Source organism: Marmota flaviventris, chromosome 12 (genome assembly GCF_047511675.1).
Source record: "Marmota flaviventris isolate mMarFla1 chromosome 12, mMarFla1.hap1, whole genome shotgun sequence".
Classification (NCBI taxonomy): domain Eukaryota; kingdom Metazoa; phylum Chordata; class Mammalia; order Rodentia; family Sciuridae; genus Marmota; species Marmota flaviventris.
This window is the reverse complement of record NC_092509.1, coordinates 835,842-863,296: the sequence shown is the minus strand read 5'-3', so window position 1 is coordinate 863,296 and position 27,455 is coordinate 835,842. Positions and strand designations below refer to the sequence as shown.

The 27,455-nt window shown below is 40.9% G+C and overlaps 1 protein-coding gene across 1 annotated transcript in view; it reads left to right on the top strand.

Annotated features, from left to right (window-relative positions):
* The window catches only part of LOC139707866 (zinc finger protein 420-like), a gene marked incomplete at its 5' end in the record, with an annotated part of 35,723 nt that extends 23,653 nt beyond the window's left edge, over positions 1-12,070 (top strand). Inside the window, 2 exon segments of the mRNA XM_071619777.1 lie at positions 2,070-2,308; positions 11,676-12,070. Coding sequence (XP_071475878.1) covers positions 2,070-2,308; positions 11,676-12,070 — 634 coding nt within the window.
* Between the last annotated feature and the right edge of the window lie 15,385 nt (positions 12,071-27,455).

Here is a 27,455-nt window from a genome sequence, read left to right as displayed (position 1 = left end):
GCTTAGGAATGCCCCTCTCATTTTTTTTCTTAAATAATTATTCACATACACAATTTGTGCTTATTTATATTTATACTTTTTGTCTCAATTTCACTCTTCAAACATTCTTTAAATAGTTATTTAGTGTTCTTTGAGTAATTCATAACTGTCAGTATCCTGATGTTCAATTCTTAATGTTTTTTTTTTTCTTTTTTTGTCACTTGGATTAAGCCATACTTCTCTTTGTTTATGTTTGCTGTACTATTTTTTATTTGTTCATTAAAGGAGCCAACAGTAGATTATGTAGTCCATTTTGGGGGAAAAAGTATAAAATCTGTTAAGTAAATAAAAATAGGCAAGAACAGTGCTGCATCCTTTTAACATTTGTTAATTGGGAAGCCATGGAAAAGTACTTCATGTTTAGGAAAGTCACAGATATTTAGAAATAGCATGACTCGAAAAATTCTAAAAAGACTTGTGTTGTTATTCATTGATGTAGAATTTTTAGGGCAAATCTCAAGCACCACACATGAAAAATTAAAAGTTGGATGACCTAAAGTTTCAGAAATGCCAGTACTAAATATGATTCCATGAACAATTAAATCAGAAAATTGAAGAGATACCTCTGCTTTTGTTTTTAGTGCAACATAGTTCTCAGTTTTAAAGCTAGGGACTCAATGTATTTGTGTATCAATGATCAAAGGTGTAAAAATATTGTACTTATTATATTATTATTATTTAGTTATAAAATATTTTCTCTCTTAAAGTGTTATAAGATATATATGCAGGACTTTGCATTAAGTGAAATGTGGCAGGCATAAATTAAGTTGCAGGAGCATTTGATTCACATGTGATAGTCAAATATTTAGTGAGTAAAATTCTGCTCACCAGGTACTGTGTTTTGTGTAGGGTTTATATTATAGTCAAAATCTCCATATTTTTATTTTATTGAGCATAAGAGGGTCAAGATTTTTGTTTTACCACATGGTGAGTGTATTATGTTCTTCATAAATACTAGTAGAAGGAATGCAATACTTGTAAGAAAAAACTGATGATTATATGAAATAATGATTGTGTTAATTTATTCTATTTACTCATTTTACCTTATATATACAGTATAAAATACCATGATATATTTAGTAAATAAACAAAGTTGTATTTGTCAATGAAAGAAATCATCATATCACACCAATTTAAAAATGTAAAAATCAATTTAGTATACTTGATTGTCATGTGTTGACTTCATCCAAGTATTATGGTCATAGGCTATACAAGGTTTTTATAGTCTTTTAAAATGTTTTTATGGAAAATTTTATAGACATATATGTGTATATTTCTTAGTAAATTTTTTGTTCATATTTCTTTTTAAGAGTCCATAGCCTCTTTTTTTTTTAAATTTTTTATTGTTGGTGAGTCCATAGCCTCTTTACCCTTGTTGAAAATTTGTGGAATTATCACTCAAAATCTACTAGATATTTTCATCACTCTTTGTCATGGTAGACAAAAACCAGTTTTTGGATACCCTTTGAAAAAATCACAAATGTTTGTAGATGTTTGACATTTCTTTTTATTTTACTGACAGTGAAGGTAGCTGATAGATATTTCCTAAATATACAATTATATCTTATGGAGGACAAAAAGCTGTGGATGATAAAAGTGACACACTTTCCTTCTCTTTATTATATTACTCTTCTTAATAATTTACTCCTCTTGGATACTGTGGTCCCTACAAGAGTTTGAGTAATATTCTCAAGGTAATTTTGTCTGTATATTTTTATTCAAGTGATATGTTTTTGGATTTATGATGACTTTGGACTTACTAATCTGCTACACTCCTTATGTACTTATTTTACCTTAATTTTATGTTACGTATGCAAAATATATTTATCCCAGTCTATAAGGCATCTTTTTTTTTGTTTGTTTATTTCAGCCATGACTCCACGTGATACCCAAGAATATTCACCAGAGAAGGGCATAAAACATATATTTCACAAAGTGATAAATGGGAAATACAGAAGTTGTGATCTTGACTATTTACAACAAAAGAAAATATGGAAAACCACAAGTGAGAGTGAACACCAGAAATCATATAAAAAATCAGGCCTTGTTCACCACCAGAGAATTTATACTGGAGAGAAGCCCTACAAATATAAACAATGTGGCAAAGCTTTTAGTAAAATAAATGGTCTTATTAACCACAGAGTAACCCACACTGGACAGATGCCCTACCAATGGGAAGAATGTGATAAAGTTTATAAAGAAAAATCAAACTTTATTAAGCAAAGCAGAAATCACACTGAAGAGAAGCCCTACAAATGTGAAGAATATGGTAAAATTTTTAGTAAAAACTTAAACCTTATTTACCAAAGAAGAATTGACACTGGATAAAATTCCTACACATGTAAAGAATGTGGCAAAGCTTTCAGTCAAAAGTCACAACTTATTTGCCACAGCAGAACTCATATTGGAGAGAAGCCTCACAATTTCAAAGTATGTGACAAAGTTTTTACTCAAATATCAACCCTTATTTGCCACAGCAGAATTCACACTGGAGAGAAGCCCTACAAATGTAAAGAATGTGGCTAAGCTTTCTGTCAAAAATCACACCTCATTTGCCACAGCAGAACCCACACTGGAGAGAAGCCTCACAAATGCAAAGTATGTGACAGTGCTTTACTCAAATATCAACCCTTATTTGCCACAGAAGAATTCACACTCAAGAGAAGCCCTACAAATGTAAGGAAAGTGACAAAGCTTTTACCAATAAAATAGGCCTTATCCACCACAGCAGAACTTACACTGCAGAATAGTCCTACAAATGTGAATAATGTGGCAAAACTTTTAATAAAAAATAAAACAATATACACCCTGATGAATGTGAAATGTGAATAAAGTGATACTACTTTTAAAGGGAAACTAAACCTTATTAACAACAGAATTTATACAGAAAAGAACCCCTACAAATGGAAACAATGCTGCAAAGCTTTTAATAAAAAATCAATTATTTTTCACCACCATGCTATTTATTCTGGAAAGAAAACATATAAATGTAAAGAATGTAGAAACATTTTAAATTCTATATCATATATTACTAGACATCATAGAAAACACACTGGAGAGAAGCTTTATAAATGAAATCATTGAACAATTCCTCTAAGAAAGGGTCAAATTTTAATCCTCACCACAATAAGCATAGTTAAGAGAAAGTTTTGAAATGTGAAAATTGACAATGTGACAATGCCTTCAAAATTTATTCACCAATACTCAGCACCTGTGAATACATACTGTTTAGAGAGAATACAAATGGGAAAAAAAAAAAAAAAAAAAAAAAAAAAAAAAAAAAACATTTCATAGCCACATGTTTCTTAAACACTAGTGATTTTTGGAGAATACATTGTGCCCAGAAACCCTAAAAAGTTAAATAATATTTCCAAAACTTATTCAAATTTTAAATTCATTGAACATCTGAAAAATCATACCAGTAGTGAACATTGAACAGATTTTGTCCAAAATGTATGCCTTATATTACAATGAAACATTTATAATCAACACCTTGACAAATGTGAGAGTATAGTGAAGTCATTATGTATACATTACACCTTGATGTATATGAGGATCAGTAAAAGACACAACTCATTTAAATATAGAATATAAGTACCTGTCTTTAACTTTTGATTAAATTTATTAAGCATTATCAAGTTATTTGGTAGAAATATCAGTCATAAATATCATACATGTATAATGCAGAACCTCATCTTTGAAAGCATATATATATATATATATATATATATATATATATATATATATATATATATATATATTTCTAAATCAAATATTACTATTTCCACTTTTGAATACCAGAGAAAACAATTATAAGAAATCTATTTTTTGATGTGTAACACTGAATTGTAATATTTTAATCTTTTTTTTTTTTTGTATTGCAGTTTAAATTTGGGGATTTTTAAACACTGTGACACATTCTTATGACCTCTCTCTGCTTTTTCAAATTTTGATACTGGTCTTGCCAAGTTGCGTGAATCCACACTAAGTTTCTGAGGCTGAATTTAAACTTCTGAAACTCAGCTTCCCAATTTGCTTGGATTACAAGCATGGACCATCAAGCCCAGTTTACAGTGCATTTTTTACCTATTTATGTATGCAATATATCTTTATAATTGAATATTTCTGTATATGTTAACACTCATGTATTGAATTGTGTCATTAAAAAACAGATATCACAGTATTTCACTTGATTAAATGTTTTATGCAACAGTAAAACCTACTATTGAGTAAATAATACTCTAGCATCTCTTAATACTTTTACACATTTTAATCAAACTTAATGTGGAATATATTTTGCATAATCATGTCATTGTAATTTATTTTCTGTTTTTTTTTTTTTTTCATGGTGAAATTACGAGTTATAGGAAGGACATAGATATAGGAAAATAAATAATAAATAATAAATAAATAAATAAATATTTTTTTTTAATGAAAAATATGCCCCAACTGCTTTGTCTTGGAATTGCATTAGAAAAATATGAGGTGATTATACTGTGTTTTATGACCTCAGGCTCTGAGCCTTAAAATACAAAAGAATATTTTGTTTGTTTTTAAATATAGTTTTATATTTCAAACATTCAAATCAAATTCCACAGCAATCAATGATAAAAAAAAGTACGAGAATAACAACTGCAGTTTGTTGTCTCATCATGACCTTTCAATACCTATTGTAGATTGCCTGTGGGTTCCACTTTTAATTTAAAAGATAATAATTTTTCCATACAATTTGGATCAAGTGGAGGACAAAATCTCCTGCATTGTTTTCCTGGGCAAGCTGTCATACTTGAAACAACTGAATCCCCAATCAAAATATCTTTACATTCTAATTATATAAGTTCTTAACTGATCTAGCATAAAACAAATCCACTTTCTTCTTGTTGAATACCTTGAGCCCAAAGATATGTAACCTGAGAGCTAAAAGAAGTAGGACATAAATGAAGGGGTCTTTTTAGCATAAGGCAAATTGCACTTTTTTGTATTTGATTTTTCTGCTTGTGATGATGTACACTTCTCTACCTACTTAAAATATCTGCTTCCACAGACTACATGATTCATAGAAATTCTCAGGAATATTATCTATCTTTTAATTTCAAATTTTTAGCTTTCTATATAGTTACCGCACCATCTCATGGCCAGATCAATATTTTCTTGAACTTCTTCATATATTAATCTATACACTATCTCAGATATGTTTGTTTCTAGATTGTCAGGGATCCCTCCTAGTGAATTCTGAGATGTGTGAGAGGTTGAACAAGCATAGAAATTTGCTTATAAAAAATAATCCATGGTGGGAAGTAAAAGGAGAAAAGATGCAAAAGTCCTCATCTAAACTTGTATATGTTGATACTACACAAGGGTATTACAATGATGTCTGGTTTGGGGTAGGGAAGCAACTTTTCTTATACACTATGACACAAAGTTCATCAAATACAGTTGTTATAAACTTTTTGAGAACACCCAAATTTATCTTAGTAATTTCTACATTGAAAAACTACTGTTACTTTTAAACAAAACTATTCATTGCAATAAATCTGAAATAGTTCTTTAATATTGCAGAACAGAAAATTGGTGGCATTGCTGACTGAATGCCAATATTTTCCAATAACACCTATAGGGGTACTTAAGAAAATGCATAGATAATTAAAGTAAAGAGTGAAATGACATCCAGAAACAACAAATTATAGTAAAAAAATGTATTAACTTATTTCAAATACTAGTGCACTCTTTTGCTTTTTTCCCCAAAAGTTATTTTTTTTTAACCTTTTGGTATGATATTTCACTTCATTTATATAACATGATCAATAGTATGTTTTTTTCATATTCACTCTCTGATGCATCCCAAATATATTTGCATAGAAACAGTACTTACTTCTGAAATCTATTTTGCTCTTTTCAAATGAGGTCTTGCAGTTTTTTTTTTTTAAATATCTGAAATAATTAGGATGAACTTATTTCTAATTAGCATATAGTAAATTTCTGATAAATATTTGTGAAAAAGATGAAGAAATAATAAGAGCATTTATATAACCTGTACAATATGATATGCGGTTTTTCATGTTTTTAGCTACAACTTATTGAGTATTATGACAATCTTATTATGTGGGTAAGATGTGGGTATGATGAACCAATAATAAATAAAAATTACATGCTGCATTGTTAGTAATTCACCAAACAATTTTTTTCAAAAACAGACTCTCTGATGTGTGGTTTTTATCAACTATTATATTATGAATGAATGAAGTTCAGTAAATGAATAATTGGAACTACATACTTGCTTAGGGTGCCTATAGCTCATTGTTAAAAAACCTTTATATAAAATTTTAATACTGTTTCTCACATTGTGACTTAATGGAATTTTGATAAAGTGTACATTAATAATGCTGAAGTTTTTCATTGAATCTTATATCAGTTTATGAAATAAATATGCTATATGTGATTTCCTCAATTCTGAGTGTCTTATGTTTTAAGAAACTGTATGGACAATTCAAATTAAAGTTAACATACTAATATCAATAGCAGAAGCACCACAGGAAAAATGAAAACAAAGAATTGGGGGATTCCACCATTATAGATGTAATTTTCTCAATATCTTTTCAATGTACCTAACCCAGTATTGATACCAAAATTAATGAGCAACCTCTTCTCGTGCTGAGTGTGCATGATGTTATTATATAAAATGAAAACAATTGCAAATGTTTTGCAGATGCATTTTACAACATTACTTGAAAATACAATTGATTGATCAGTATCTCACTGTGTTTGACCACAGCAAATACCTTCTCAGTGTTCAAGATAAATGGGAAAAAATAAAAATAAAAAAAAATCAAGTAAAATCCATGTTAAACAATAACAACTATTTTTTTCATAAGAAAACTGTCAATGTTTTTTTTGAAACAACATGACAATAAACTGCCCTATCACATAAACAAAAGCAACAGTTATTTATTTTATTATTTGAATATGCCAAGTATTCTTTGGCAAAATGCCACATATATATTTTTAATTTCACAGGTGTGAATTATAACTAATTTTCTCTAAATTGCTACTTATTTAATATAAATTTGTTGAGAAATTATTTCTGCATGTGCTGATTAGTGAAATATAGTGAGGAATGGAAGTCATTGAAAGCTCTATGTATTGCAATCCCAGTATGATAGGAGGAAGCTGTATATAATTATGAGAAACACTGAGTAATATTAATTTGTTCCAGATATTTATTTCCCTTAGTATCCACTTTTCACATAAAATAGTGCTTTTAAATGGAGCTGATTATTAAATATCATAGGAAAAGCCATCAGAGCACTCAGAATAAGAAATTTAAAAGAAAACAATAAAATCATAAACATCTGGTTGCATCAACTAGCCAACTCTTGGATCTCATCTTTTGACTTTTCTAAATTTCCTCCTATTTTCGTGTGATGATGACTAAGAAGAAAATATTTCTATTAAGAGCATGACCAAAAAAAAAATTATGGCAATTTGTTTTTCTAAAACATATATAAAATTGACTTTCTAACTCAGAATAAAATCTATTGAGTATATCTTTTGATGGTCAAAAAATGTATAACTACACAACATGAAGACTGGCCTTCTGAAAGAAAGAAAGTGATGGTGAAAACCAATTTGGAAAGGTAGTATTGAATATTTTATATAAAAGAAAAGGCAGGGATATTTAAAATAGTTTTGATTATTAGATTTACGTAAAAAATTAAAAGGTAGTATCCAGGCCTGATGTGGTGGTACATACCTGTAACCTCAAAAATCATAGAGTCTGAGGCAGAAGTATCACAACTTCAAGGCCAGCCTTGGTAACTGGGACCAGATATCAAAATAAAATAATCAAAGAATTGTGAATATAGATAAATGATAAAGCACTCCTGGATTCAATTCCCAGGACTATATAAAACAGTAGTTTCCAAAATTTATACTCAAATCAGCAGCCTCCACTATATCTGCAACTATGTAAAGTTCTAAAAGGAAACTAAATTTAGCCATACCTACTACTAGTTGTATGATATTGACCATAATTTCGAAATATATACATAGAAGAACCTTCACAATGTATTAGGTGTTCCCATTATTTTTTCCAATTGCAATGAGAGAGGGAGGAAAACCAATTTAGCTTATGGGGCCACTTCTTTCTCTTCAGGCCTAATGACTCAAATAGTAAAAGGCTTTAGTGTTTAATTGATTATCATTTATACAATCATAATGGTATGTGTTCTATGATTTCCTGCCTAATCAACATTGGACACTTTATTATTTCTGAATATCAGCATTTGTACAGACCACTACACCCCACTCTATTATTTAATAGTTACAAGTTCCTGTGTCCATGCTTCATCAGTTAGTTATTCTCTTTTAAAAATAATTATGTATTGCATTTTTTGTCTACAGAAAATTTATGAAGGTTAAAATAAGCATTTTCACAAATTTAACTTCAAAATAATTTTCATCACAAAACACACACCAGAAGAATAGCTTATTTCTCTAATTTATTAGCCTTTCTGACATCCAATATCAAGACATGAATGCTGCTCATGGAGGGATGTTCTTCCCATCAAGAACAATCAATACTATTTTCTTCTATCCCATAAAATGTTATAAAAAATGCACATTTTACTGTGTTTCATATGCAGAACTTGATGTTCCTTTATTTGTGTTTAGTGGGTTTTTACTTTCTTTTTCATCACTTTATTTTTTCTGTATTTTCTAATATTCAATTTTTTATGTGTGTTGAGGAAAATAGATCACTAGAATCTTCTAACTTTTGCTACATTCAATCACTTCACTACTCACTAGCTAATATTTCTATTAAACCATCATTTTAAAGATAGGACTGGGGTATGCTAACAAAACTATTTTCAAGGTCTACTGCAGAATCAGCATAACTTTCTTCAACTCTGTAGTTAGAGGCACTGTTTCTATACACAAACTCTGCTCCCCTTGTTTTATTTTTCTTCTATATTGAGTAACTCTCTTTGAAATGAGGAACAGAAAACAGCTTTTTAGAATTTTATCATTTATGAAAATCTATTTTTATTTATTATTAAAGGTCAGTCTGCTTCAGTTTAGAGTACAATGTTGAATACTAGTTTTTCTTTAAATCATGAGGTTATTCTGTATTTATCATCTATAATCTATCATTAGTGATAAATACTTGGGTTCTATTCTTGCTTTCTTGAAGCTGACCATGGTTTCTCTTTTCAGGAAATTCTCTTTGTTTTAGGCATAGCTACTTGAGAAATTCTGGATATATATTTAGCATATTTAAAATTTATTTTCTTGATTATAGCATTCAATCAAAGTGGAGTATTTCCAGAACTGATTTTCATTCCAGTATAAACATGCAGGAAACTGGGTAAAATATGGAAAATAATATGTCTCTTTTTCAGACATCAAAAACAGGCATAGCAGGTGAGTGAAACCATAAGTAATAAGTAAAGACTGGTGAAGTGAACTATAACTATATTTTTAAAATTTTTCTTAATAAGTTCAGTTTGATAAAATGCTGTTAAAACTTATGGGTAAAGGGGAAGTAAGAATAATCAAAGTATACCACTGTAAGAAAAACTTGAAGTCTGGCATCTGAGAGCAGACTGTGGGGGAAACTTCATATTATGATAGGAAAGAATCCTCCACTTTCCCTTCACCCTCTCACCCACTTAACCTCACCAGAAACCACCAAAATGCTTAGAATAAAAGGTTTCAAGTTCAATAGTCACACTCTCTTCAAATACAAAAAAAAAAAAAAAATTAAATTTCAACTGAAAACAGAATCTTGTTTGCAAAGTTAAGGGGATCTGAAACATCATATAAAAAGTTATGTTAAAGATGATTCTGTGTTGTTTTTTTCTTTTCTTTTTTTCTTCTTTTTTTTTTGGTATGTGTGTGTTTTGTTTTGTTCTGAGGGTGTGGCTATTCCTTGGTCACCTGAACTCAGCAAAGAAACTGTTATTTAGATGAAGTATCAGTGGCTGGCCCACATTAAATATGGACAAATGTTAAAAAAAAAAAACATTTAAAAAAGCCTAATTTTGAAAAAAAAAATGCGTTGCTTCTTCCTCCCTCCACATTTTTCTTTTTAAAGTATTTTCTAAAGTTTTTTTTTTTTTTTTTTTTTGTCTTGAAAAATAATAAAAAATTCTGGAAGAATTTACAACCAACTGCATGAGGGTCTGGGAAGCTGAGAGGCTGGAGCAAGGCTGGGAGGAGCAGACAGAAAGGGGTCTTTCCCTTAGTTACTGGAGGCCAACTATAAATAAAAAGAAGCAAAAATCAATAAGTGTTTATAAACCAGGAAATGGTACAGATTATCAAGTTAGTATCAGTTATAAAAATTCATATAATCAAGAAAATAGAGAAATCATGAACAGGATTAGAAAAAAATAGGTGTAAATTATATTTTTAGAAATTTATTGGTGATACATAAAAAATAAAGATCCCAATTTAAGAATCTCATTTCATTCTAAGAAAATTAATTCAAAATGCCAAATAATTTAAAAATGTATAAAGATTCCCCTTAGACTAGAAAACAAAAAAGGAGTTTCCATTTGTCGGCGTAAAATCACCTTGGGTAGTAAAGACTGAAGTTTAATTCTTAAGACTTAATCCCTAGAATTGAGCTCTTGGCAGAACTATTGGTTCCATATGTCCACAGAATGTTTCATTTAAAATATATGTACTTTTAAATTGGTCTCTAACCACTCCACGCATTTTCCCAACCCTTAGAGCCTTGTTCTCCTCGGAAGCTAGACTCATTTATTTGCATTGGAGGTAACCTATTTCCAGCATGCCAAAACCTATTCACTTTCAAAGCCACTTTTGGAGATTTTATAGCCTGAAATGGAATAAAATTTAAATTTAATAAAATTTGAGACCTGAGCTAAAAAAAATAAACTTGTTTAAAAGCCAGCTACCCAGACATTGAGGAAAATATTCTGAGAAAACCCCACAGGGCAGAGGGGGTGGGGAAAGCCAGACCACCGTTAGCCTGCCAAACGTTATTTGGGGCTGGCTTTAGAAGAGAACCAGAACTGAGGATGCAATGCAATTATTTAAGTCCTGAAAAAAAAATGCTCTCAAGTCCAGTGGGAGATGATTGCCTCTGACTCCAACTGATTCTGCACATGGGCCTGGGGAGCTTCTGGCCTAGGAGAATGCCCAGGACACCGTGTCACACCTGGGCTTGAGGTTTAGTGTGCAAAGGAGAAGGGCCTGGCCTTGCATCAGGTGGACTCAGGGTTGAACTCGAGGCCTCCTGGGGGAGCAAGCCACATTTCTCTTTAAACCACAGGTTATAACAAGAGGGGATTTTTCTTCCTTTGTTTCTCCTGTCTCTGTCTTTGTCCCTGGCTGGCACCCCCTCCTCTGGCCCTGAAGCTGTCTCTCTTTCCCTCCTTCTGGCTCCTAGGAGTGAGAAGACCTAGGCTGGCTGTGACTCAGGCCCAGGGAAGGAGGCCATTCAGGGCTCCACCAGCCTCAGGGTATTTATTACACCCTCCCCAGCCCCAGTCCTTCTGCAGCCTCCAGGGCTGCAGCTCCAAGGGCATGAGGTCTGTTGCACACTCCCACGGAAGGGCCTCTGGTGGATGCATATGAGGCCCCCAGTTGGGCTTTTCGGCCTCCCCCAGAGAATGTTCATTTATCTCCGCACCTCCTCTCCCACTGCGGGGAAGACACGCAGGAGGAGCGCTCCAGCAACCGTGGCTGGCTCAATGACAGTTCCAGCAAGAGCATGGGCGGACCCTGTGGGGACGGGGGTCTGGGTACAGTAGCCTCCCTGGTGTTGGGGCTGAAAGGTCAGCTCATCTGCCTCAGTCACCCCCGCAGGACTCTGTGTGCGCGAAGCTGGGCGAATGCTCCGCTGCTAAGCCACCTCTCCAGCCAATCACAGGAGTGTTTAAAGACAAGTCTGTGGGGCGAAGAGGACGCTGTTCCTTCATCCTTTCTCCTACAGATGCACATCCCACTGCAGGGCCCTCAGCTGGCCCAGAGGGTGGAGCCCCACATTGTGGGTGAGAACTGAGGTCCTCTAGCATCATTAATTCTTATTTTTAAAAAGTCGCTAAAGTTATTTGGGTTACTTAGTCGGAAAGAAATGTCTTTAAGACACTCAGAGCTGGAGCTATTAAAGTCAGATTGTCAGCCCCTGTTTGCTAGGTAGCCAGGAACTCAAAATAGTAAAGGCATTTTAGAATCGACCTTCTTTTCCATCAATGGCTTCCTCTCAGTTTGAAGCAGGGCATGGCCATCCAGGACCTGGGGGACAGTCCTCGGCTGCTCGAGTCTGGGGGCAGGGTTCTGGTATTGAATGGAGGGAGCGTGCCCGGTCAGTAAAGGAGGTGTGGATCCGATCCCAAAGAGGATTCAGGCACCATGTTTCTCTAACCCTTCTGGAGTTCTGTCCAGCTGACCATCAGTCTCTCCCTCCATCTTGTTTAGCCATCCTTTTTTTCAACAAACATTTCTTCCTATGAGCTGAACACAGCATTAGTCCCTGTCCTCAGGAATCCTGCCTTCTGATTGCTTGAGACAACAGCCCTGAGAAACTCACAGGGAAGCCCACGATTTCCAACATGACGTGTGCTCCAGAGTCTAGACCAGTGCTGCCCGAGAACCTTTGCAGACAGGGGAATTTTCTCCATTTGGACCGCCTCACATGGCTGCCACCTGCCCTATGTGGCTGTTGAGCATTTGAAATGTGACTAGTGTGACTACTTTTGTTAGAGATGAGCTCTTGCTGTGCTACCCAGGCTGGCCTTGAACTCCTGAAATCCAGCCATTCTCCACCTCCCAAGTAGCTGGGACTATAGGCATAGGCTCTGCCTCACCTGGCTTACTATTTTTAATTTGATTTAACTTTGATTTTCACTTAAGTAGCCACAGGAGTCTAATGGCTACTGTCATGGATAGCATAGGCCCAATATCACCCTCACCTGGGAACCCAGGCCCCTGGATCTTGCTGAGCCAGAATCTCTGTGGGTGGAGCCCGGGAATCTGAGATTGCACAGTCTCTCCAGGTGATTTTTATGCAGCTTTGCTCAAGCAAGCTTGGCAGTGGTTGTGATGCTACAGTGCGATTCGGTTGGGCTGGGTGCTGCTAGGAGCAGGAGAACTGAATTCCAGACATAGAGACCGCTCCCGAGAAGAAGGGATGGTAGAACTGGGTCTAAGAAATAAAGAGGTGATGTGGATGGGCTTGGGGGCTGGGGCATTGGTGGTGATGGTCCACAGCTCCCCAGGCCCCCTGGTGGGACGGGCTTTGCACACTTAATGAACTCATCGTATTCGAGTAGAGAGAAGGGAGTTTGTGAAGAATCTGGTCCCCCCCCCCCGCCTCCATTTGTTTCCTGGGAAATCCTCTCCAGGCCTCTGCCTCTCCTTCATTGCGTCCCTAATCTTGGAGTCCTCTTCCAGAGCCCTCATGTGGAAACCCAGGACAGGCCAAGAGGAGAGGCTTCCACCAGCGCAGTTTTAAATCTGAGGTAACTGGATGCCTTTTGGGGAAAGGCTTCCTAGTAATTTTAGTGGCATCTTTTCTGTTGTCTAGACCTAAGATCAGCATTTTAGGAAAAAGTGTTGAGGCACAGCTTCCCCTGCCTGCCGCCTCCCTCTGTCCTCCCCTCGGCACTGCAAGGACTCTGGGCAGAACAGCAGGTGGCCAGAGCCTCTGCTGAGCCCCAGCGATTCATTTGGCAGCTAAAAGTTTTGTCCCTGGAAGACCCCAGACTTATTTTGAGATGGCAAATGTGGCAGATGCTTCCCGGCTGGCAAGACACCAGCTGTCTGATCTCAGCCTCAGGGGCGGTATTTTGGGGGGATATTGGCAGCTTCTTATCTAAAATAGATTTGTGCCTTGCTTCACCCTCTCAGAAGCTTTGGCAGCACTCTGTGTCCCTAGGTCTTGGGGTGGCACCTGGGGCATTGGAACTGCTCTGTGTCATCCAATTGCTCTTGTCAATATTACTTTTTTCTGTTCTTCCAGGTCCAGGACACTACCTAGATCTGTCCACTAGACAAATATATTTGTAATAAACTCTTCAAAATTTTTTGGCAAGAATATCCTGGGAGAGCACTGTTTGGTTCACAGGAACAAATAGCTAATGGCAGAATTTGAGCCACCAGGACCAGACACTGATTTATAGAGAAAGATACTTTCCATGAACCTCTTATGTCATCCTCAGTGCCAAAAAATTATTCCCAGGTCCTACCCTGAAATCCTGAACCCGAGGAGTGCACCTGGCTCCAGGTTTTTGTTGGTTGGTTGCTCAGGTTTACAATTTTCTTGGGGTCTTGGGCTGTGGCTCTGCGGAAGAGCGCTTGCCTAGCATGTGCGAGGCCCTGGGAAGAATCCTCAGCACCACATCAAAATAAATAAACAAACAAATAAATAAATAAAATAAAGGTATTGTGTCCAACTACCACTAAAAAATAATATTTTAAAAATTTGCTTGGAATTAGAACATAATTCTTTTTTATATTTATTTTTTTAGTTTTTGGTGGACACAATATCTTTATTTTATATTTATGTGGTGCTGAGGATCGAACCCAGTGCCTCACATATACTAGGTGAGCCCTCTACCACTCAGCCACAACCCCAGCCCTAGAACATAATTCTTAAGATTCAGGGAAGTTTGCACAAAAATCAGGTTTCTAACTGTCCTTCAAAGTCACCAGGAGATCTGGCAGCCCCAGATTGAGTTCTCACACAGCAAGGATCGCTGGCGCTGTCCTGCCAGTTTCCACAACTCCCGAGTGCAGCTGAGCCCTCTTTGCCCCTTTTGTGTCTGGCCCTGGAAGCCTTGAGTGTTGCTAACACACTAAGGGTTAGATGAGCTGGGGCAGCATGCAGGAGTCAGCATGGAACTTCTGGTCCAGCCCTGCTTCCTGCTTGCTGTGTGACTTTGCTCCAGTCATGCCACCTCTCTGTGCTTCAGTTTCCCTATCTGTCTGGAGACCAGTAGACTAGATCAGTGGTTTCCCACTTTAAGCCAGGGCAAGGCTGAGAGGTGGGCTGCCTTGTATCTCTTCTCTCCTTTTTGAATTAGGCCTGGCCATCAGATTTTGCTTAGGTAACTCCCTGCTTTTCCAGGGTTGGAAAACTCCCGGGTAACTACTTGTGTTAACCCCATAGCTAGGGGCATGCGATGTATTAGAACAGGAAAGGGACAAGACCTTTTTATTTGTATTTCTTTTGTGGTGGTGGCAATTGAACCCAGGGTGCTTTATTGCTGAATTCTATCCCCAGCCTCCACCTCCTTTATTTTTGAGACAAGGTCTTCTAAGTTGCTGAGGCTGGCCTTGAACTGGTGATCTTGTTGCCTCAGCCTCCTGAGATGCTGGGATTAAAGGCGTGCGCCAAGGCTTCTGGAACCATAATGTGTTTATTGATAAGAATGATGGGATTTGCTGAGCCACATTATTCTCCTACAAAGAGACGCTCTTCTCCCCTGTTTTTCAGAAGAAGAAACTGAAGTTTTGAGAGGTTGAGTAACTTGCTAGAGGTCACACAGCTATGAGTGGCCAAGAGCCTGGGTTTCTGTCATTGTAGACAGTGAGGCCCTAACTACTGTTTCTGTCCCTTAGGTGGCTTGGGAGGAGGTGGGTGTACAGCGGTGCCCTTTGGCAAAGGGGAGGCCAGTGCCCTGGGGAGACCCTGCCATCTCTTGTGCTAGCTCTCCTCGAAGGACATCGGCACACACAGGGAAGTCCCCCTCTGGCTTTGTGCTCAAGACCAGGCTTCCCTCCACCAGGGCTGACCCGGGCTGCACTCCTGGGCTCCAGGTGATCAGGAGATCTGGCATCCCTGGAATGAGTTCTTGCACAGCAAGTGTCAGTGGTGCTGTGCGCTGTCCTCTGATGGGATAGGGAGATGCACGCGAGGCCCATCGAGCCAAAAGACACTTGTGATTCTTTGAAGGTGTAATCATTGCTCACCGAGGTCCATAGGCCACATTGTGTAGCCCGGACAGCTGCTGTGGTTGTTTAGGAGGAACCTGGAGAATGAGGGTGTCTCGTAGTTCTCAGGACCCAGTGTGTCCTGTCTGAGCCTTGGTTCTCCCATCTGAGAAAGGAAAACCCCTGTCCGTGCCCACTCCCATCCTGTGTCCCTTTGATGGAAAGTGCAAGGGTAACAACCCCTGCCAGGCTCCCCCTGCAGCTCACCCTCTCTGCAGCTCCTCTTGGGAAAGGGGCTGAATCCCCCCATTTATAGGTGACATCTGAAAAGGTTAATGTTATAGGCTCTGGCCGATGTCCTCAGCTGCTGAGGGCTGGGCTTGTGACTGTTTCCAAGGCCTTGTCCATCCCAGGCCTGGGTTCCCAACGGCTGGGGGAGCCTGGACCCAGCTGGGGACTCCTGGCAGCCTCTATCCAGTCCCTGGGCACAGGCTGCCCTTCCTGCGCTGGCTGCTTCCTGAGCGCTCTGGGCCCCAGGGAAGGAAGTGGGAGCTCAGTGAGCCCGCCCCCCTCCAGGAAGGAAGATCTTGCTTTCTTCCTCCAGGTGGGGCCTGGGCCTGACTCTCCAGGGCGGAGTGGAGGGCTGTGGGCTCTCAGGCCTGCTGAGATCACCCTTCCCAGGTGGCTCCTGGGTGGGATGAGGGTGGAGACATGCTTGGTCTCAGCTGCTGTCCTAGCAACAGGGCTGCTCTCCTGTCCATCAGGGTTCAGGGTTCGCACATGACAGAGGTGACAACTTAGGCCCAAGAGGGATTTCCTGGTCAGGGGAGAGCTGCTGGGATGGATGGGAGGAGGACTAGGGCTTTGGTGGCTCCAGACCCTAGGGGTCCAAGGAATGGACCACCCTCCAGGGAACCCCACCATGGGGAGAGCCCCTCATCCTGGTGTCGCTGCATCCCTGGGCTGCGGAACCAGGGCCTGGGGAAGCATATGCACTGTCCTGGGTTAGCAGGGAGATTCCCTCAAGGTCCGCACAGGGTGAGGGGGATCTTAGGGCACAGTCAGGGTGCCGGTAGCAGAGGCGGGGCAGAGGCTGCCTGGTGGCAGGGACACCTGCCCAAGCACTGCTGCTGTTTGGGTGTGTAGTCCCGCCATCTTGGGAGGCTTCAGCAGCCCAGGTCAAGGTTGTAGGGTGGGCTGGGTGGAGAGGTTTGTCACCCATCAGGACAGCTTTGGGCCCTGGATTGGGTTTACCAAGTCACAGCACATGGGACATTGGGATGGGAGGGGTCTTGGGGGAAACCTGGTCCAGTCTCATCTTGTACCACAGGAAAATGGGAGTCCAGAGAGGCCAAGAATGTCTCCAGGGCCCTACCACCCAGCAGGGACAGGTTGGAGTGAGGAGGTCGAGATGGAGCACCACAATACCCTGTCCCCAAGGGAACATGGGCACCCTGGGGTTGGGGCAGAGGGTTGTAAGGAGGACACACACACACACTTTTAAAAAACACTGGCTGCTCATGAATGCATACGGGATAAAATTAAAAACAGCCCTCAGCCACCCACCTTCCTTTCCCAGAGGCCACCGTCATTCTAATTTCTGCTGCCTGGTTCTAGGCAATTGTGTGTTCGCCCACACGCATGACAGACGCAGACATCTTCCTCCTGTCACCACACCCTGCCGCAGTCTGTGTTGGAAACGATTCCAAACCCGTTCATTCAGCACCACTTCAGGACTTTCTCTTTCCCTCCTTTCCTCTCTGCCTCCTTCCTTCCTTCCTCTCTCTTCCCTCTTTCTTTTTTGGTACTGGATGTGGAGCCAGGGCCACACCTGCTAGAAAAGCACTGGACCACATAGCCACACCCTCAGCCCATTCTGTTTTATTGGGAGAGGATTGAACTCAGGGGCACTACACCACTGAGCCACCTCCCCAGCCCTATTTTGTATTTTATTTAGAGACAGGGACTCACTGACTTGCTTAGGACCTCCCCGAGGCTGAGGCTGGTTTTGAACTTGCAATCCTCCCATCTCAGCCTCCCACATGTGTGTGGCTACTTCTGTTTTTGAGACAGGGCCTCACTGAGTTGTCCAGGCCAGCGTGGAACTTGCAATCCCCCAGTTTCAGCCTTCCAAGTCACTGGGATTGCGGGCGTGCGACACCGCATCTGGGACTTTAGTACTTTGTAAGTCAACTTGTTTTTGTTGACACGTGACACACAGACAAGTCCACTGGCCACCAGTGTGTTCCAATGAGGAACAACAGGTCAAGCTTCCCAGGGGCTGACTCTGCTCCACCCTCTGCCTGAAGACAGTGGCTGCCCTCACCTGGAGGTTTTAATTGCTATGTGTTTGTTTTAGTTGCTTTGTGTTTGAAAAACCAAACCAAACCAAAACCCAAACCAAAATAACAAAAAACCCAGCCAGCACACTCCACTGGAGATTTCCCAGGGAGGATTGCTTGGGATGGCAAGTGTGGTGCTGGGCCTGGGGCTCTGATTCTGTGACACAGGATGGCTTAGGCTGCCCAAACCCAGTAATGACAGTGGGAAAACTGAGGTTCCCTCTGGGGGCCACAGGGACCTTATTTCCTCCTGCTCACCCTCATTCTAGTCCCACCCCCTTGACTGTCCACACACAGTCCACCATGCCTGCAAGACATGGCTCATCTGTCATGCTGTAAGACACAGACTCCCCAGGACAAGTGGGGAAACTGAGGAAAGTGGCTGAGCCTCTGCAAGCGTATGTGTCCAAGCCTCTACCAATAACATGGCTTGGCTCTCTGTCCCCTCGCACAGTCAGGGCCTTGAGTGGAATGGGAGGGGGTTGTGGGTGGAGCACTCACAGCATCTGCTACAGCAAGTTACCCAGCCCCAGCCTCCATGGCTTCATCTGTAAAATTGGGACATCAGAACAATCTTGCTTGTTTGTCTGTTTTTTAAATCATGTTGTTGTATTTTTTAACCTTTATTTTATTCATTTTTATGTGGTGCTGAGGATCAAGCCCAGTGCCTCACACAAGCTAGGCAAGCAGCTCTACCACAGAGCCCCAGCCCCAGCTCTGGAACAGCCTGGTTTAAAAAATAAGAAGCCAGTCATGGTGGCATGACCTTGTAGTCCCCGCTGTCCCAGCTCTACAGGAGGCTGAGACAACAAGAATCACTGGATCCCAGGAGTTGGAAGCCAACCTGGTAAACATAAGCAAGACCTCGCCTCAAACATAAGATAAAGCCAGGCACGGTGATGCCCACCTGAAATCCCAGCGGCTCGGGAGGCTGAGGCAGGAAGATTGTGAGTTCAAAACTGGCTTCTGCAAAAGTGAGGCTCTAAGGGTTAGGGTTGTGCCTCAAGTGACAGAGCACTCACCTAGCACGTGTGAGGAACAGGGTTCCATCCTCATCACCATAAAAAAATAAAGATATTATGTCCACCTAAAACTAAAGGATAAAAAAAAAAAAAAAAAAAAAAAAAAAAAACAAGGTGCTAAGCAACTCGGTGAGACCTTGTCTTTAAATAAAATACAAAATAGGGCTGCAGATATGGCTCAGTGGTCAAGTGGCCCTGAGTTCAATCCGTGGTAGCCCCCCAAACAATATAAAATTAAAAAAATTATTCAGAAGCTCTATGTCATAGGGTGATTGTAATTTGTTAAGAGAACGGTCCTCAAGCCTGTGGCTCGGGGTCAGGCAACAGCATGTGCTGTGAGTTTATTTGATGGGTAGTTACTGAGTGCCTCATGGCCTCAGGCCCCAGGTTAGTGGTGGTGACACAGCAGTGATTGTGACTGACTTGGCCTTGGCCTTGTCACTATGGAGCTGAGACTCATGGGGGACCATCCATCTGGTCAGTGATGACAAATGAGACAGGGTCACCGAAGAGCAAGAGAGAGTATGGGGGCATGGACACCCCGAAGGAGGCATCTGTTATGTCTCAGGTAGGTGCTATGTTGGAGACCCCTTCCCTACCTGCCCTGGGTCTCTCCCAACAAACCAACATGGCCAGTGTCTTTAAATTAGGACTGGGTGATGTTTATATTTTGCATTGAGGGATCAAGTGAAGGAAGAATATACATCTTGAAACTCTACCAGTGTCCTCAATGCCAGGACGCAGTCTCAGGTGGCCCATGGCCAAAGAAGGTAGGAGGGGCAGGGCTTACTCCTGGAGAGCATGGTGGGCAGAGCAGCCTGTGTTGGAATGATATTTTCCTCTCTCCCCCCACCATACATCAGGAAGAACTTGTTGCAATATAAAACATTACCAGGATGGAACCCTACTTTTTTATTTTTATTTTTTGTACCTGGGTTTCAGCCCAGGGGGGCTTAACCATGGAGCCACATCCTCAACCCTTTTCAGATTTTCATTTTGAGACAGGGTCTCATTAAGTTGCTGAGGCTGGCTTTGAACTCACCATCCTCCTGCCCCAGCCTCCTGCGCTTCTGGGTTTCAAGTGTACACCTGGCCTGGAGCTGCATTATTGTCACGGACACAGTCTGCACCTGTCATAGGCCCCACACTCACCATGGTTGGCGTGCCCATCTTGTGGCCTCAGGCTGCCAACCCTTGACTTCTGAGGGGTTTTCTCTGGCCCCTTGATGTTGTTCACGAGTTGGTCCAGAAGTGGGGATGAGCTGTGCTTCCTGAGCAGCCTTCAACCAGCCGCATTACCCCTCCAGTGGGATGACCAGCACCTGCTCTGCCCCATCCACCCCAGCAGAGCAGAGCACCACTGTCCCCAGGGCAGGAGAGCATGTCCCCTGCCGTGTCTTTCCTCCCTCTTCACCTTGGCAAATTCTTGGATCTGCTTCCTGAGTCTGCCTGACCCTTCGTCCAGCCATCTACCTGTCCTTTCTCTAAGTTCTTCTGCCAGTTCCTCAAACATCCTTGGTTACAGGGCACTGCCAGGTGTACATTACTTGGTATTTTTATTTAGATCAATGTTTTCATTTGCTCACACTTTTTTTTATACTGTAGTAAGAAAGACATGACATAAAGTTTACCACATTAAGCATGCGTGTGTGCATATGAGTGCGTGTGTGTGCACGTGCCTCTATGTGTGCATGTGTATGTTTGTGCATGTGTGTGTGTGTGTGTGTGTGTATTTCTAGGGATTGAACGCAGGGCCTCATGCAGGCTGGACAAGCATTCTACCACTGAGCAGCCTCCTCAGCCCCTAACCATCATTCACTCTGGGTTCTGGTGGCAATGTTACACAACCATCCCTCTACACATCTCCAGAACTTTCCATCATCCCAAACAGAAGCTCTTTCCTCATTAAATAATAACTCCATTCCCTTCTCCCCACAGCCTCCAGTAATATCTATTCTACTTCATCTGCATGAATATTCCCACTTGAGATACCTAAGGCAAGTGGAATATTACCATGATTTTGTTTTCTGAGCCTGGCTTATTTCACCTAGCATAACATTTTCAAGGTGAATCTACGTTAGAGCATGTGTCAGAATTTTATTTTTTTATGGCTAATAATTACCCGGGTTTGGTGTTAACCACATTTTTTTTTTATCCATTCACCCATGAGTAACCTTTTGGATTGGCTCACCTTCTAAACTCAGTCAGATCCTAAGCAATAATATCCATGAAAACCAAGGACTGGGGATGTAGCACAGTGGCAGATTACTTACCTAGCAGGTTTGAGGCCCTGGGTAGGAACTTTTTTTTTTTTTTTTTTGTACTGGCAATTGAGCCTAAGAGTGCTTTACCACTTAATTTTATCTCCAGCCTTTTAAATATTTTATCTTGATATGGGGTCTCACTAAGTTGCTGAGGCTAAACTTAACTTGCAATCTTCTTGCCTCAACCTCCTGAGTCACTTGGATTATAAGCGTGGGCCACCATGCCCAGCTCTGGGTTTGATCTTTAGTGCTGCAGAAAAGGAAAACCAAACTAGAGTTAAATGGTAAAATATGTTTTGGATACTCATTAAAATAAATATATAACTAACAAAGTAAAAATTAAAAGTGTTCTTGCAACCCCCTAGAGTAACCCTGTCTGCCACTAGAGGTTCACATGCCACCTCTAGGCGACAGTCTGCACACTGTATGCATGTACAGGACAAAAATAAAGACTCATAACTGAGTCTCCAGACCTAACTAGTATCTACCTAGTGCCTTATAAATGCTCAAAATTATTTGCTGGATGGTTTAGCTCTGAAGATTCAGAATCTCTCCTGGCCCAGGAAAATTCAGAGCTGCATTGAACATTGGCACAATCCAGGAACTAACAAGCTTATGCTGGGGCTGGAAGTTGTGTGAGGGGCACTTGGATGTGTGCTGTATCATCCTGGTGATGTCTGTGCCCACCCCCTTTCCCCCACTCTGACCCCTTCAGCATGCACCAGCCCAACTTCTCCTGCCCGCTCCTGCCTGCCTTTGTCTGTGGCTTTATCTGGGAACTGGGGCCAATGTTGCCACCATGCAGTGGACTGCCAGGAATTAATGGCCCCTGGAAATAGCTCTTAACCAATGATTGACAGATCCTCCCCTCTCTGGTGATAATTTTGAAGTGGGACATGTCCTGTACTGGGTCCCAGAGTTCCCAGCAGGATGGGCAGTAGGATCCATAATACATCTTTTACTGATGGCTCCTCTTCCCCTTAATTTCCCTCTCCCCTTGGGGATATCCTGGCTCCAAGTAAACAACATACACTGGGACCCTTAGCTCATTCTCTTCTTCTGGAGCAAGCCACACGAAGACACTGGAGAACATGAGATTTCAGCTCATTTTTTGTACCTAAGAAATTTAATATTTTTTCCTTTTGGATTTCTTTCAATACAGCGATTTGGGGTAGGAGGAGGAAAGACCAGAAACTGTCTCTCTTTACAGCAATCTCTTTTCCACAGTGGTTACCCCCAACTTGATGGAGCATTGTAATTAACATATGAAATCCTTACTTCTGATATTATTAAATTTGTTATGCTTATAGAGTGCAGAATGTATTGAAAAGGCAAATTAAAATGTTATGTGTTAATAAGCTTGGATTAAATTGGGCTTGGGAACCCAGGAAAGGCAAGTTGGTCCCACGTGGATGCTGCGTGGAGTTTTGAAGGAGCCTGCCCTCCCCTTGAAGTTGCCACCACTGAAATTACTCAAGAAGAGGCCAGATCTTAAGAGGAACCCCCGCCTCCAACTTGGATCCGTAAGTGCTTTTCTGTGGAGTGTATGTTTAGAGGTGGGTTTCTCTAAACTTCATTCCCCAGACAGGAGCATGGAAAGAGGAAGAGGAAATTAAGAAAGCTCTTGAAAGGTACAAGGAAAAAAAATGAAAAAAAATCAAACAAACCCACTCCAAACAGAGTAAGCACAAGGAACAGGGGCCACATATGTGAGGAACCCCTCTCCCCAGAAGCTCTAGGTGATCCGTTTCCCAGGGTTGGAGAATTTGCCTGAACATTCTTGGTCCAGGGTGAGGGTGGGTTGTCATTTGATCTGTGGGAGGACGGACAGTCAGCCCCACCTTCAGGTTCCTTATCCACCAATTGGACCATGGAAAGAAAAGATTTTTTTAAAATAGAAATGCAACAATAAAACATGATTTAAATAAAATTGCAGTATAACAATGATTTCCATAGCATGTTTATTGAAATAGCACTGTAAGTCCTCTAGAGGTGGTTGAAAGTACACAGGAAGTAGGCACAGGTGACACACAAATACTGTGTCATTTTGTTTAAGGGACTTGAGCACCCAGGGATTTTGGTATCTGTGTGGGGACAGGGAGGGTATCCAGGATACTGAGGAGTGACTTCACTGAGGAAAGCCCTCAACTAGAAGAACTTAGAAGACAGAAAACTTGGAGCTACTCTCTCAGCAAGGCCATCATGGTGCCCCTGGGGACTTCACAGTCCCCTCTCAGTCCATGGCTTTCCAAAGCTCTCCCTCTCTCAAACACTACTCTGCTCCCTAGTCTCTTTCTGCCTCTCTGATGGCTTCTCCTTGCCCCCTCCACTGTGGTCTTCTCTGGGGCCCTTCCTCAGCCCTGTACTCTCTCTGCTCCATGAACTCTTCCCTAAGTTTCTTTTCCCACCTCTCCCTCTCCTGATCTTTCTCTTTTAACCTTCAAACTTTTATACCCATTGTCCATGGGCCACCTTCACCCAAGACCCCCAAGCTCAACGTCCCCCAAACGGAGACTACCCTCTTCCCCATGACAGTTCCCCGTCTTGAATCTCATCTAACCTAACATTCAAACTGGAATTTGGGGATCCATTTCTAATGCTCTATTAGTGACGTTTCTCTGTTACAAATGACCCTAGAACTTAAAAGTGGCATTAAAACAATACATTGAATCCTCTTCCACATAGGCTGTGGGTCAGAAATCAGAGTGGCTCAGCTGGGTGCTTCTAGATCAGTCTCTCATGAGGCTGCAGGACTGCGTTTGTCTGAGTGTTGGACTGGGGCTGGAGGATTTGCTGCGACATGGCTCGCTCTCTGGGCTGTGGGCAGGAGGCCTCAGTTCCTCATTATGCTGACTTCTCAATGGGGCTGCTTGAGTGTCATCATGACAGGGCCTCTGGCTTCCTCCAGAGCCAGTTATCCAAGAGAGAGGGGAGTGGGAGAAAGAGGCATGACGACTTTTTGTAGTTATTTGTTTTGGGTGGTGCTGAGGATGGAACCCAGGGCCTTGCACATGCTAGGCAAACACTACCACTGAGCCACACTCCCAGCCCCAGAATGCTATTTTGTTAAGTTATGAAAGTTATACAAGTTCATTGCAAAAAATTTAGAAAAGTTGAATTTACAGAAAAATTCCTCTAATCCTACCACCAGAATAAATGCAAAATACCGGGCTGCCGTTGTGGCTCAGCGAAGAGCACTGACCTAGCAAGTGTGAGGTCCTGAGTTCTATCCTCAGCACCACATAAAATAAATAAATAAAATAAAGGTATTGGGTCCAACTAAAAATAAATAAATAACTGCTATTTACAATTTGAAGTGTTTCCATCTAGACCTGTGTGTGTGTGTGCATGTGTATGTGTGTGTGTGTAGTTGTATCATTTGGGGGGTGAGGAGGGGTGTTTCCAGAATGCAGTGAGTGCTGGAGCTGTGGCAGAAGGGTCACCAGGAGTTGTGGCCTTACCTAGAGGGACTCAGAACACCCAAGAGAGAGGAGCCCGGTTGAGGGGATCTTCAGTATTAGGAATGCCAGAGGACAGAGAGGCGAAGAGAATAGGTAGAGGCCGGAGGAGAGTAAACTGCACAGGAGGTAAGTACATTTTAAACAAACCAAAGACTGTGGATGTATCTCAGTGCAGTAGGCCCTGGGTTCAATCCCCAGCACCACAAAAACAAAAATAAAAAATAAATAAATAAAGATCAAGGTGCTGGACGTGGTGTTGCAAACCTGTAATCCCAACAAGCACCAAATAACAGCAAGTTCAAGGCCAGCCTCAGAAACTTAGTTTGAACCTTTCTCAAAATTTAAAAAATGAAAAGGGCTGGGAGTGTAGCTTGTTGGTAAAGCACCCCTGGGTTCAATTCCCAGGACCAAAATAAATAAATAAAATAAAATAAATTGAGATTAGAAGAGGGATGTCGATCAGTGAGTGGTAGAGCACTCACTCAGCACACATAAGGCTCTTCCTGAGACCACCAAAGTAAAGAAATAGATAATAAGGAAATAAATTGGAGTACAGTTTGAGCTTTCTATTTTAAGCTGGGCTTAAAATACGTTGTAAGAATTTTTATATCCCATATTTTATATATTATAATACATGTTATTATAAAAGCATAATAATATAAATTATAATTTAACTTGTTATAATTTATAATTAATATAAATTAGGGGCTGAGGGTGTGGCTCAGTGGAGGAGCACACATTTAGCATGAGCAAGGCCCTGGGTTCCATTCCATCACCAAAAATATATATATATATATATATATATATATATATATATATATATATATATGTAACTTTTATAATACAAATACACACAAATACATAAATACATATATATTATTTATATTATGTATTTATACATTATTTATGCATTGATATTATGTTCTATATTTATGTTATTTATATATTTACATTACGTATTTATGTATTGTTACATAATATATAAACATTTTATTTATTATACTTCACATATGTTTTAAAATGGTAAATGTATTGTACTATTTAGAATTTTTTAAATATATATATATAAAGAATGTTTTTCCAGCCAGGCATAGTGGCACATGCCTATAATCCCAGCAACTCAGGAGTTTGGAGCAAGAGGATCACAAGTTCAAGGCGGGCGTCGGCATCTTGGTGAGATCCTCAGCAACTTAGAGACAGCCTGTCTTAAAATAAGAAACGTCTTATTTTAGGGGGTTGCTGGGGATGTGGCTCAGTGGTCGAGCACCCTTGAGTTCAATCTCCAGCATCAAAAGAAAGAATGTCATTCAAACGCAAGATATTTAACTACTCCAGACCGTTCAAAGGACAGCGCTTACTGACCTCCTCATCGAGCCCGTCCTGTCTTCCCCACATCAAGGTCTTCCCTGAGCCCTTGCAATAACTGCTAATTTGCCCGCCATCTCTGGCTCTGGCTCCTTGAGTTCCTGCTCTGCCCATCCCTGCAGGGCTCATCCTGAGACACAGATCTGGTCACACTGTTTTCCTGTAGAAGTCCGCTCCAGGGCTCCCTACTGTTCTTGGCCTGAAGTCCAGGCTCTTCCATGTGTCTGACAGGGGTCTTCAGGCCCTGGACCCCTGCCCCCCCTACAGATGCAGCTCCAGCCCTCCCACTGGAGCCACATGGTCCAGCCATGCTGGTCTCTGCTGATAGGAGGCAATGTGGTATAATGGCTGGTGCCTGGACATTGGAGCCAGCTGCCTGGGTACAAATCTCAGCTTTCCTGCTTGCCCACTTTCTGACTTTGTAGAAGTTCCCCATGCCTCAGGATGATGGGGGGACTCCATGAGTTCCTGCATAAAGAGCGCTCAGAATGGTGTTGGCATGTGTATGTAAGTGCTCCATGGATACATCAGATGTTTTCATCATCAGCAACACTCCCTGAACACAGTGGAGCAGTTCCCCAATCAGAGCCCCTGGAATCTGGGTGGGCTTAGGATGCTTCAGCCAATAAAATGCAGGGGGAGTCCTGCCTGTGACTTCCAAGGCTGTCACACAACACAACGCAGTGCAGAGCCTCTTCTCCAGTGCAATACTTCCTCTCCTAGGCACCCTGATGGGAAAGAGCCCATACCACACCTGTGGGAGAGGGGCTGGCAGTCCCAGTCTCTGGGTCACCCTGGCCAGACACAGGAGATATCAGATAATTTCAGCCTCCAGTTTTTAAGTTGCTCCAGTCTCTAGTTTTCCTACTGAGACCTCAGACTCTAAGGAGCAGAGACAAGCTCCCTCCACTCTGCCCTGCCCACATTCCTGACTTACTGACTGTTGTTTTGTTTTAGTTGTAGATGGACACAATACCTTTATTTCATATATTTATTTTTATTTGGTGCTGAGGATGAAATCAAGGGCCTCACATGTGCAAGGCAAGCACTCTACCACTG